General features: G+C 54.4%; 1 protein-coding gene across 1 annotated transcript; it reads left to right on the top strand.

Annotated features, from left to right (window-relative positions):
- Positions 1–86: 86 nt before the first annotated feature.
- Positions 87–7,544, top strand: SMAC4_09359 (uncharacterized protein; the record flags this gene model as incomplete). The annotated part of the gene is made up of 1 exon (XM_003345179.2): positions 87–7,544. The coding sequence occupies one exon, from the start codon at positions 87–89 to the stop codon at positions 7,542–7,544; it is 7,458 nt and encodes a 2,485-aa protein (XP_003345227.2).
- Between the last annotated feature and the right edge of the window lie 6,089 nt (positions 7,545–13,633).

A 13,633-nucleotide genomic window follows, 5' to 3' on the forward strand; every position in this document is an offset into this window, starting at 1 on the left:
TATGATCCCAATGTAGGATTGCTCCCCCTGATGCTTCCCCTCTCTTACCCAAAACACCAACCGAGATATGTCATGATCATGGTGACATGTCCCTCTTGTTCAAGGAACTAATGAAAACCAGGTGGGATAGCTCAGACCCCGAGAGGGCACCCCCACCGCTCCCGCTTCACCCTCAGTCTCCCGGTGTCTCTAGAGCCGGCACCTCGAGTGCGATCCAGTCTGCCCATGCCGCCTTGCAGGAAAAGGCCCGCGAGAGTGCTAACCTGGTACCACACATCCCCAAGCGCGCCGCCGGTGAGCCGTCTCCAGAGAGGACCGAGAGGCCCCCGTTGCGTAACGCCGCTACGGCTGCGTCACATCGCCGTCTGAACTCCCTCCAGAACAACACTGTCAAGGATATTAGTTTGATGCTCGAGAGTGGTCACGTCCCCAATACGTCTGCCTCGCGATCACCAGAGAAGCACGACTTCAAGTTCGATAGCAAACCCGATACCAAGTTTGACAAGTACGAGAAACAAGAAAACAGCAAGCACGACAGGTACGAGACCAAGTACGAGACCAGGTACGAAAGACCGACTACCCCTACGAGGAGTCGCGAAAACCACGTCGAGTTCAAGGACGAAAAGGAAGACTTTTTAAAACCCGCTCCCGCCATGGGGTCACCACGAACGGGTCCTAGTTTGACCCCCGGCGGCATCTTGCGCCAAACCACCAGCACAAGCAGCATGCGCCGACCACATCAGAGCATTCTCGGCGAGAACACGCCTCCTCAGTCGGCCACCATGCTCGCCCTCCAGAACATGAGCAGTGCCAGCCACCTCGGGACGTCGTCGACGGTCAGGGACTCGGATCCCCTCGCTAACATCACTAACGGCTCCAGCGGATTGCCCAAGACGACTATGACTCCCCATGGCCTCGAGGCCTTGTCGAATCAACTCCTCACCCTCACCGGCATTGCGTCAGGTCTGCAAAAAGAAATGTCGGCGCTTAGCAGGCGCAGCAGAGATAATGCTACAGACTTGCTCAGCTTGAAAGAGGCCACCAATCAGCGCGATGAGGATATTCGCAGGAGCTTGCGGGAGTTGATTACCGAGGCCAAATTGAGGGCCGCGCAGAGGGAAGCGTACGGAGGTGGTCCACCGTCGCCTACGTCGCTAAAGTCGCGGCCATTCTCCCTGCCGCGAATACCTTCGCCGCATAGCTTTGGCGCGGAGTCGCTATTGAGCACGCCATCCCTCGTAGCCGATACCTCGTCCATTGCTCTCCTAGAAAAGATCCTTCATGACATGGGAACAAAAGAGGGCCAAGAGTCGCTTCTCTCGAGGCTTAACGAACTCGCCCGCCAGCTTTCCGGCTTTTCCACGGCTGAAAAGCTAGAAGAGATTATCCGCCTTGTCAAAGCCAACCAGCACCATGCCCTTGTACCAGCTACTGGCGGAGGGGGGAAAGGCGGTAACGGTGGTGGTGGTGGCGGCGGCGGTGGTCGCAACCATGCCTGGAGCTTCAGCGAAGACGAAGACGGCCGAAACCGCGTAGGCCGAATGCTCGAAGAATCCGGAAACTCGCCGGCGCAAACACTCGGGTCCCGAACTATTGATCCCATGAACGATGAAATCCTCTCTGCCCTGCGCTCAGTCAAGGACCACATTGCCCAAGGCGGTAGCCTCACCAGCGACGTCAAGTCCCTCGTCAAGGAACTGCGCGGTGAAGTCCAGGGCATGGGTCAAGAGATTGGTCGTCGACTTAACGAAGTGTCCTCCAAGTCTTCCCAGACCCTCCCCGTCGACAACTCCACAAAGGAAGCCATGAACAAGATTGTCGCAGACGGCCTAGAAGAAATGCGCCAGAACATGGTCAACATCGTGCACGAGCACCGAAAGAAGGCACAAGAGACAGTTGCGGCCGCACCTCGAATCGACTCCATGATTGACTACCGAGAGATCTACAACAGCATGCGTGCTGCCCTCAAAGATTCGCAGGCCAACAAGCCGCGCGTACAGGAGCTTCGCAGGGAGGACGTCGTGCAGGCGGTCCAGGATGCTTTCGAAAAGTACAAGCCCGAGATCGAAATCCAGCAGATTGGATTGGAGAGGCATGAGGTTCTGGACTGTTTGAAGGAGGGCCTAGGGATGTATCTTCCAAAGGAAACAGCTTCCAAACAAGATGTGTTTGCTGCTGTCAACGAGGGTATCAGCAAATTTGAGACTGTCTCCCGGGACGATGTCCTCGAGTCTGTCAGGGAATGCCTGGATGAGTTCGACTTCCCCGTCACCCCGCAGCTTTCGAAAGACGACATCCTGAGCGCGGTCAAGGATGGCTTGAGCGACTTCCCTAAGCCCCTGAAGCGTCAAGAGTTGGTAGATGCCATGGACGAGAGCCTCAACAAGTTCAACTTTACTGATGACATGGCCGAAGCGGTGCAAGATGGTGTACGGTCCCTGGACCTGCCAAAGGATATGCAAACCGCCGTCACCAAGGCCCTGGAAACATTCGATTTCTCCTCCACCGGATCGTCAAGCGAAGCCATGATCGACGCCGTCCAGGAAGCTTTTGAAACCATGGATCTGCCCTGCGACGTCAGCCGCGCCGTCGTCAAAGCCCTGCAAACCCCCGAGTTTGCCCAGCACATCGCTTCTTACATCCCCCGTCCTGATCTGTCGCGTGTCGACCTTGCTGATGCCGTCCGCGAAGGATTCGATGCGCTCGATATCTCTGGAGATGTCGTCCGCGCCGTCAGAGAAGGCCTCAAAGAGCTGGATCTCTCCGAATTATCCGGTTCACATTCCAAGGCTCTCGTCCGCCACGGTGCCACTCCTCCCTCCATCTTGAAGCCCGAAACGGAAGAAATCATCGAGCGACTGTACGAAATCCGTGATTCGCTAAGGGACGAATTCCGCGCCTTCTCCGAAAACAGCAAGCCCACCTCCCGTGGTGGTGACGCCGCCGAGAGGACTTCGCCAGACATTACCATGGACGGGTTCGAGAAACTCAGACATGACATCGAAGCGTACGTCGACCGCGCCCGCATCGACGGCAACTCCGACGATTTGATCCCGCACATGACTGAAACGTTGGAGAAATTTAGGGAGGAAGTGGCGGAGCTGGTGAAGAAGGCAAGCCAGAGCACCAACGACCTGCTAAGGGAGGAACTCGAATCACTCCGCGACGTTGTCAACGGCACCTTGGTCCCCGTCACGCCACTGTCGCAGCCCGGCGGCGGCAGCAATACCGAGATTCTCGAAGCCATCGGTGCCATTCGTAAGGAGATGGGCAACACCACCAAATCTCAGCAGCAAGCCGGTGGAGTCGATGGTGGGATAACGGAGACCCGGATCCTTGATGCTCTCCAGGAGGGGCTGGGTGATCTGAAGAGGCGTATCGACAAGCTCGCTAACAAACCTGGTGACCACCTCTCGGCTAATGACGAGATTCTGGATGCGCTCAAGGAGGGCCTGAAGGGCGTCAGAGCTGATCTTGAAGAGCTCAGGGCTGGAGGCGGATTTGATGACGAGTTCGCGCTGACGCCTTTTAGCAAGAACGGCGATCAACCTTCGAAGCAGCTCGGTCATGGTCATCATGCTGAGGAGATTAGAAGTCTTCATGCTATGGTTGATAAGCTGGGCAAGAAGGTGGATGCTATGGAGAGTGGTGGTGCTGGTTCGCCAAAGGCTGCGGCTGGTGCCAACACCGCTACCTCCAAGTCTGAGCTAGGCGAGGTTGAAGTCTTGCTGAGGAAGTTGATCGACTCCGTTGCTTCCCTTGCTGCCCGCGAGCAGCAGCAGCAAAAGATTAACCTCTCGCCTCTCGAAGAGACCGTTCGCTCTCTACAGGCTTCGGTCGATACCGCGATTGGGGGTTTACGCAAGTCGATTGATGAGTGGACCAAGGCTAGATCGTCATCAACCGCCGAACCTGAGCTACTGCCCACCAGCGAACCTACCGATCCGGCTACGAAGGAGGACGTCCAAGCCATTGAGACAATTCTTCGGAATACCAAAGACAGTTTGGATGACTTTGTCAGTGCCCAGGGAGAGCAAGCAAACCAAGCTAAGAAGGAGCATTTGGATCAGTTGGAGGTGCTACTGGTGGAGACAAAGACCAGTCTGGGAGATTTGTCAAAACAAGTGGAGGATGTGTCCAAGAAGGAGGATGTTTCCGCCCTGGAGTCACTCATCACCAAGATGGCCATCGCCTTTGACGAGATGAAGACCCGCGACGAGAAGGATGACTCGGACAAGCTCACCAAGGCTGATCTTGAGGCTGTTGAGACTGTTTGTCTTGAGGTCAAGTCCCTGCTTTCGTCAAGGCCTGTTACCACTGATGCCACCGACTCGACCAGCGCCGCCACCAGTCACCCCGATGTGGACAGCAACTTCAAGACGTTGACCGAGAAGCTTCAGGCTCAAGCCGAGGCCAGCACCAAGGCAAATGGCGACATCACCGATCGGGTGTCCGAAGTCAAGTCCCTCATCGAAGAGTTCCACGAAGTCATCAAAGCTAAACTCACTGATGGAGCCAAGGGGGTGGACTCCATTCACAAGGTCCTGACTCCCATGAGCGAGATTGTCAAGCAGAACGCGACGCTGCAGGGCGAGCTTATGGAGCTGTGGGGTGGTATGAAGGAGGGTTTTGAAGAAGGACGCACCACCATCGACAAGGCAAAGACCGATATCGAGACCAAGATTGAGGAGCTTCAGACGGCGCAGGGCGGTGAGATCAAAGAGGCTGTGGTTGCGACGAAGACGCAGGTGGAGGAGCTCAAGGCTGTGCTGGAGCCTCTCAGCGGCACTGTCACTGAGGCGGTGGAGAAAATGGAGGTTTCAAGCAAGACTGTTTTCGAAAGGGTGGATGAGCTGGTGGCCAAGGCAGATGAGAATCATCTTGATGTCAAGGCTGAGCATACCCTTACTCAGGAGCAGGTGCAGGAGATGTCTGGCAAGGTTGATACTTTGCAGAGTCTGGTTGCTGAGCATCAGCCCAAGGTTGCGGAGAATATGCAAGAGGTTCTTGCTCTTGTCGGTCAGCATTTTGAGCACTCCAAGACGACGACGGAGGGTTTGCAGACCAAGGTCATTGACGCCATGCCTACTGTTAACGAGAAGCTTGATAAGCTTGTTGGTCAGACTGCTCAGCTTGCTGTTCTTGAAGAGGTCCACGAGCAGGTGAAGAATACTTCTTCTGAGCTCGCTGGGTTCATTGCTGCTCAGACTCAACGTGCTGTTGAAGAGGACGATAAGAAAAAGAAGATCCTGCAGGAGACCACCATTGCTCTCGAGCGCCAGCTTGCTGAGAAGGAATCCATTGAGACTCGTCTGGCTGAACTCAAAGAGGAGGAAGCCCGCATTAAGGAGAGCATCAATGTTACTTTGCGTGAGGAGCAGGATCAGCTCAAGTCTCAGTTCTTGGAGAACTTGCAACAGGAACAAGCACGTCTGAAGCAGATGAACGAGTCCCTCAAACAGGAGCAGGAGGAGTTGAAGAGTACTTTCTTGGCTAACTTGGCTGAGGAGGAACATCGCCTCAAGACGCTCAATGAGTCCCTCAGAAAAGAACACGAGGAGGCCAAGGCGGTGTTTATGGCTGGTCTGAAGGAGGAGGAGACGAGGCTGAAGGAGTTGAATGCTTCACTCAAGGAAGAGCAGGAGACCTTGAAGAAGACGTTCACCACTAATCTCCAGGAGGAACACGACCGTCTCATGGAGATGAACGTTGCTCTCAAGGAAGAACACGACACCATGAAGAAGACCTTCGCTGCTAACCTCCGCGATGAGCGTGACCGTCTAATCGAGCTCAACTCTGCCCTCAAAGCCGAGCACGAGTCGCTCAAGCGGAGCTTCCTTGCCGTTTTGAAGGACGAAGAAGCCCGTCTGAAGGAATCCAACGACGCCCTGCGCGAAGAACAGCAACTTCTGAAGGATAAGTTCCTCAAGAACCTGCGCGAGGAGGAGTCTCTACTCAAGGAAGTCAACGAGGGTCTGAGGCAAGAGCAGAAAGAACTTAGGAGCTCCTTCCTTGCTGCGTTCCAGGAGGAAGAAAGACGGTTAAAGGAGATCAATGCCTCGTTGAGAGAAGAGCAGGAGGAGATGAAGGCTATCTTCCGCGAGGAGCAGGAGAAGCTCAAGGTGGACTTGCTGGCCAATCTGATGGAGGAGGAGTGTCGCCTCAAGGAACGCAACGAGGCCTTGCGCAAGGAACATGATAAACTCAAGGAACAGTTCCTGGCTGATTTGCGCGCTGAGCAGCAGGGTATCAAACACAACCTTGTCGAGCTGCGCGGGGAGCAAGAGGATTTGGTGCGCAAGAAGTCAAGACTTACGGCCGATCTTTCGTCGCTTGACACTGCCCTCCGCCTCAGAAGAGAAGAACTCCACGAGATGGAAACCCGCGCTGAGACGCTCGAGCGTCGTATCCTCGAGGGTGTCATGGATCATTCTCGTCTGCTGCTCATGGCCAAGGGGAAGCGATTCACCACGGGCGTTGGTCGCGAAAGCATGAATCGCAAGCGTGTACCGTCGCAGATGTCGACTCGCGCTCCTAGCGTCGTTTCCAGAATGGACTCCAGACAGCCCACGTCTGCATTGAACATGGCTGCTATCAACGCCAAGCCTAGTGCCAGAACTCCTAAGATGGGCTCTGCCGCGGGAGCATCGGCGTCTAACAGGCGGATTTTGTCACTGAGTCAGATGGTCAGCGGAGGTTTGCCAGGCGGTGGCATCAAGCGCAGCAATAGCGTTAGGAACGGGGCTGGCGGTGGTGGTGTCGCGGCTGCTAAGGCGGCTGTTGCTGCTCATCATGACAATCCTACTAGACCCAAGGCTGGTGAAAGGAAAGGTAGTTGGGCGACAACTTCTTCACGTTCGACAGCGACAGCTAAAGGGTACGGTGATTTATCCAAGGGCTCGGAGGATAAAGAGCCCTCTTTGAAGGAAACGGACGATGAAGATGAAGAGGGTTACGACACCGCTACTCCACCTGTTGACGTCCGTTCCGGGTCCGACGACGACATGGTGCACGTGGATGATGACGCACGCACCGAGTCCTCTTCCCGCTACGGCGACGGCGACGATCACGGAAATGAAACAGAAGCGGACGAAACTGCCACTTTGCGAAGATCTTCCCAGGGCACAACAGTCATCACCTCTTCTTCCCGCTCCGGCCGATCTGCCCGCTCCAACAACAGCCATGATGACGACGGTGAAAGCCAATACAGCCACGACCAATCCCAATACTCCCAAGATGACGACGACTACTCCGACTACGAAACAGGCGACGATAGTGAAGACGGCTCGTGGACTGAGAGGGGTAGTGCCGTCTCGGGCACCACTGGGACAAGCAGGACCGCACCGAGTTTTGCGCCGAGTGCGAGTGTGATGTCAGTGGCGAGTTCGAGGATGTCGAAGGCTAGTAAGATGAGCAAGGATTCGGGGATCAGTGGGATCAGTGGTACTAGTGGAATTCCTAGGGCGAAGGCTGCTAATGGGGGTGGAAATGGTAGTGGGAGTCCGAAGAAGGGCGGTGGTGGTGGGAAGCAGGGTGGGAAGTGAGGTGGGAGTTTGAGCTTATGGGTGAGGGGAGATGGATGATGATTCATTGGGTCATGATATCTTGTTGCTTTTCTCAGTTTCGGTTTTCGGTTTTCGGTTTTCCCACATTGATGATGGGTTCGTTTTGTTGTATTACTTGTCCGGATTATTTTGGCTTTTGTTGTACGGATTATCGATGGGATGGATGGATGGATGGATGTATGGGTGGTGGTTTTTGAGTTATTGATGCTATGCTATGGCTTGATGCTTGCTTATGTTTATGGTTAGCTTGATGTTTATGCGATTACCCCCTCGGAAACTGAATTCTTATGCTGGACGGATGAAGGAAATGGCGGGGTTACATTATGGTAGTTTTAGGCCTAGGCTGTCGATTATTGTTGCTTTTACTTTGGTTTTACTTCTCTGCTCCTGAATTGTGAGTGACTTGGTGACGGTGACTTGTGAATGATGATTTTGCTCGCTTGGAAGAGTAACTTGCTTGCTTGCTGGTGACTTGCTTTATATTAGTGATGCTCCATACCTACTTACTTTATGAATGTCTACGAAATGGCTTGTCTTGCCTAGGGGCACCGCGAGCAGATTTATTGCCTTCTTCCCGAGTGTGCGACTGGTGACTTGTTGATTTGGTGGCTTTTTGCTCGTTTGGTAAGTTGATAATGTTGGTAAGTTGCTCCCTCGGTGGTGACAGGTGTTTGATAGTTCGTTACATATGCTTAAATACATAACTTACTCATATTGCCCCCGAAAACTCATTCGTTGAGGGAATACCTAATTTTATGGTCCATTCCAACACGCATAACCAGAGGTCAAGGTCCCAAGTTCGCGGCTCTGCTGCGGCTTATATGTATCATGTATGCTATGCGGGACTCTCTCCGTGGGCTGTGAGATGTGATCTATAATGTGTGGTTTGTGGTCAGTAATCTGTGAGTTGTAGTCTGTACTCCGTGTATACACGAGCCTCCAGTCCGAAGTGAGGTACATAACCCCGGCCGGCATCAGGGTCCATCAGGAACAGGGGGGTGCGGTACCCGTAACGGGATGGAATCAACATATCCATAAGCTGCCCAGCCCAGTTATCGCCAAAACACTACCGGGACACTCCCCGTTATCAACCCCCTTTCAAAACTTGTCGTGAAAATGAAAAAAAAACAGTATTACAAGGATTGATGGATTGGAAGGAAGGAAAACAAGTGCAATTTCTTCTTCTCCTTTTTACTTTGTTTCCTTTCTCTTACTTAGCAGAGGTGTTTGTTTTCTCTTTTGGTTTTTTGCGTAGAGGTACCTATGGATTACGGTCGAGTGCACGGATGGATGCTGGCTGGCTGCATTGCTGTCACGGCGGTTGACGGTGGAAAGATGGAAAGATGGAAGAATGGCGGGTAGGTACTTTTTCCAGAGTCGTGATCATCTGGTGCTGCTGCTCCATATCTGCTACTTACTTTAGCCTAGATACAGCCAGCCCGTGCCAGGTACTACTAAAGTGGGAGGGAGTAAGGATAGGGAGAGTTCGCATATGGTGAGTTTATGTCTCATGTCCTCGCTGTGATTCCAGTGCGCACCTGTGATCGTGTTTCATAAGGTATGTATGGATTGACTCTTCGTGATTAATGTCTTCCACCTCCCGCCTGCCCGGTGGGTGTTGAAAATGAATTCGTGGATATTCCTGGGACCTGAATATGACGGACGCGTTTGGTGAGCTTTTGGCGGTGGGCGGGGAAAAGGGGGGGGGGGGGGGGGGGGGGGGGGGGGGGGGGGGGGGGCACTGCATGGTCTTATCAAATTCCCCAGAGATCCATATGTTTGGCAGGAGTGGAAGTCGAAAACTGCAAGACGACGGGACTGCCCGCTTTCTGCTTTCTTTTCTTTGCTTGCTTGGATATCGGCCCGAACGGATGCCGTGGTTCAGTCAGTGGTCGGGGTACCTGTATTGTATGGTAGTGGTGGTGAGTGGTAAGCATAAAAGTTTCCGCCGGGGCGCCTTTTGATGATGAATCTCGATGCCCCTACCCTACCCCCGCGACTTAGGTTGCATGTTGGGGAACGGATTCACTGCTATAGTAGTAAGTAAACTGTTATCTCGCCCTTCAGTGCCCCTGTCGAATACATACCCCGAAAATGGAATCTGTTATTGCTACCTTAGGTAAGTATGGCCCTGATAGTCAGGCTTCGAGTCTGCCGTGCGCTTTCAGTACGTCAGTGTCCTTGCCTATGGATATTGGCTTTTTTAGGAGTTGCCCATTCAGCTTGTGTGATCATGTCATTATTCTAGGTATGTAGAATAAATGGAGTGAGCCACGACATCACATCAACGTACATCCAAGCAAGCAAGGTAACAGAAATCGTTTTTGACATTTCATCATTCGATCATAGCTAGTCTATCCCACCCACACCTGGCATATTTTGACGGCGCTTAAATTTTCCGCATCACATCACATCTACTTTTTAGCATAGCATAGCAGATCTAAAGCTTCAACAACCTCAACAAGAAAGTAGCCTTGCCAACCTCCTGCTCCTCCTCCATAATGATGCCCTCCTCTTTGCCTTCAGGAATCTTACCCTCAATATGCGTAACCTCATGTTTATCCAACGGCCTCCTGAGCGCCTTCTCAATCATGGCCATCTGGGTATCAAACACCTTCTCAATGCCCGTCTCTTCGGGATCAGCCGTGACCTTGTACTCCATCTTGATATCATCCGTAGGCTGCAGACCAGCCTTCTTGCGCAGTCTCTGCACACGGTTAATAATCTCGCGAGCGAGACCCTCCTCGGCCAAGCCGGGGTAGATCTCCGCGTCCAGGATGGTGAGCACGTCGTTATCGGTGTTGGTCTCGAGGTTCTTGGACGAGTCGTCCTCCTTGAGACCGCGCTTGACGACCAGGTCGCCGGCCTCGAGGGTGATGCCGTCGACAACGAGCTTGCCGGTTTGGACGTAACCCTGGACTTCGTCGGAAGTGACGGCGGGAAGAGCCTTCTTGACGCGACCCATGTCCTTCTTGAGCTTCTTGCCGAGAACGGGCCAGTCGGCGGAGACAGAGTACTGCACGCCGTGCTTGGCTTCGTCCGAGGTGAGCACGAGGTCGCGCACGTTGAGCTCCTCGGTGATGTAGCCCTTGAGCGACTCGATGTCGGCCAGGTACTGCTCGTCGTGGTGGATGACGACGAGGGTCTTGAGGGGCTGCTTGAGACCGACGGAGCGCTTCTCGCGCGAGTAGCGGGCCAGCTCGATGACCTTTTGCATGCGCTGTACGCGGCGCTCGACGTCGGGGTTGTAGAGCTCCTTGCGGACCTCGGGGAAGGGAAGGAAATGCACGGAGCGGGGGTCCTTTGCCTGGAGATCCTTGGGGATGTGAGGGAGGAGCTTGAGGTAGATGGTATCGGTGAGGAAGGGGGTGAAGGGGGCGAGGCCACGGCAGAGGGTGAAGAGGACCTCGAAGAGGGTGTTGAGAGCGTGGAGGGTATCGTTGAGACCGTTCTCGCCCTTGAGACGCTTACGGTTGAAGCGGATGTACCAGTTGGTGGTGTTGTCGATGAGCTCGAGGAGGCGGGGGACGACAGTGTAAAGGCGGTAACCTGATTTGTTAGCATAGGTTCTAGCAAGAAAGGGGGATATTGGACGTCAGCAAGAAAGGAGGATAACATACCCTTCATCTCCTCGTTGACGAACTCGAGCAGAGACTGGCACGACGCAAGAATCCACTTGTCCATGACGTTCTCGTTGGAAGACTCCATCTTGGGGTCGAACATGTAGTCGACGTTCTCAACCTTCTTGAGGAGAGCAACCTGGCCCTCGAAGAACTTGTACGAGTTCCACAGAGGAAGGAGAACCTTGGCAACGACCTCCTTGACACCGGCCTCCTTGAAGCGGAGGGGCTCAGCACGCACAACGGGGGAGTTGATGAGGTAGAGACGGAGGGCATCAGAACCGTACTTGGTCATGACAAGGGTAGGGTCGGGGTAGTTCTTGAGACGCTTGGACATCTTCTTGCCATCCTCAGCAAGAACGATACCGTTGACGACGCAGTTCTTGAAGGGAGAGACACCGAAGAGGTGGGTACCCAAGACAAGAAGGGTGTAGAACCAACCACGGGTCTGGTCGAGACCCTCGGCAATGAAGTCACCGGGGAAGGACTTTTCGAACTTCTCGACGTTCTCGAAGGGGTAGTGCTGGGAAGCGTAGGGCATGGAACCAGACTCGAACCAGCAGTCAAAGACCTCCTCGACACGTTTGAGGACACCCTTGCCCTGCTTGCTGGGAATGGTGATGTGGTCGATCTTGTCACGATGGAGATCGTTGATCTCGCCCTCGTAGCCGGAAAGCTCCTTGAGCTCCTCGATGCTGCCAATGCAGACAATCTCCTCACCGTCGTCGCTCATCCACAGAGGGATGGGAGTACCCCAGTACCTGTTACGGGAGACGTTCCAGTCACGGGCGTTGGCAATCCAGCTGCCGAAACGCTTCTCCTTGACGAAGGAGGGAACCCAGTGGGAGCCCTCAATGTTCTTCAACATCTGGGGGATGATCTCGGGAATGCGGATGAACCACGAGGGAACAGCCTTGTAGATGAGGGGCTTGTCGGAACGGTAGCACATGGGGTAAGAATGCTTGAGTTGGGACTCAACAACGAGCTTTCCGGAGTTCTTGAGGTGCTTGATGATGTGCTTGTCGGCCTCCTTTACGTGCATGCCGGCGAAGTCGGTGATGCGGTCGCTGTAGTGGCCAGTCTCGTTGACAGGGTCGGGAGGAGGGCGCTTCTCGGTGACGATACCGGCTTCGACGGCCACGTTGTAATCGTCCTCACCGAAGGCGGGGGCCTGGTGGACGATACCGGTACCGCTGTCGTCGGTGACGTAGGTAGCGTTGAGGACCTTGAAGGCGACGTCCTTGTACTCGTCGTAGAAGTAGTTGAAGGGGGGCTCGTACTTCCAGCCGAGCATGTCCTTGCCCTTGATCTTCTCAAGCACCTTGAACTTGGCCTTCTTGGGGTCCTTGTAGAGGGTCGTCAGGAGCTTCTCGAGGAGGATGTAGTTCCTTCCGCTCTTCTCGTCGGCGATCTTGACGTATTCGAAGTCGGGGTGGGCGGCCAGGCCGGTGTGAGAGGGGAGGGTCCATGGCGTAGTGGTCCAGGCAAGGAGGCAGGTGTTGGGGTCCTCAATAAGGGGGAAGGCGACAACGACGGCGGGATCGGTGACGTCCTGGTAGTTCTGGTTGGCCTCAAAGTTGGAGAGGGCGGTGGTGAGGGCGGTCGAGTAGGGCATGACGCGGTAGCCACGGTAGACCTGGCCCTTGTCGAACAGCTGCTTGAAGACCCACCACTCGGACTCCATGAAGGTTGGGTCCATGGTCTTGTAGTCGTTGTCAAAGTCGATCCAGCGGCCGAGACGCTCGATGGTGTGGCGCCACTCCTCGCGGTACCTCATGACGATGGAGCGGCACTCGGCGTTGTACTTTTCGAGGCCCATCTCCATGACGGCGGCCTTGCCCGAGATGCCCAGCTTCTTGTCGATCTCGTGCTCGATGGGCAGGCCGTGGGTGTCCCAGCCGAAGCGGCGCTCGACGTGGAAGCCCTTCATGGACCAGTATCGGGGGATGATGTCCTTAATGGTGGAGGCCAGCAAGTGGCCGTAGTGGGGGAGGCCGGTCGCGAAGGGAGGGCCATCGTAGAAGGTGTAGAGGGGGTTGCCCTTGGACAGCTCGACCTGGGTCTCAAAGGCCTTGATCTCGCGCCATCTTTCGATGGTGTTTTCCTCTTCCTTGGGGAAATCGATCGACATGGTGGGCGGACGTTGAGAGTTGGCCTGAGGGAGATATGTCAGTTGGTGATGATTTCTTTGGTGTTGAGACCGCGAAAACAACGAGATGAAAGAGTTTTTTGGGGTTGTCAATATGCGCTACTAGAGTCGCAAATGGATAGATTGACACTAATGAAGGTGTAGGGATCTTATAGACGACCTGACTCACCCCTGTGTACGTTCCTGTCGCCGCGATAGTTATGGAAAAAGGGCAAAAGAGTGTGACTCGTTTTGCGGCGCAAGAGTCAACCTCAGATTCCAGAACAATGCGACCGGCCGCTGCGGATTGGTGGGGGGGC

This window comes from Sordaria macrospora, chromosome 5, assembly GCF_033870435.1.
Source record: "Sordaria macrospora chromosome 5, complete sequence".
Classification (NCBI taxonomy): domain Eukaryota; kingdom Fungi; phylum Ascomycota; class Sordariomycetes; order Sordariales; family Sordariaceae; genus Sordaria; species Sordaria macrospora.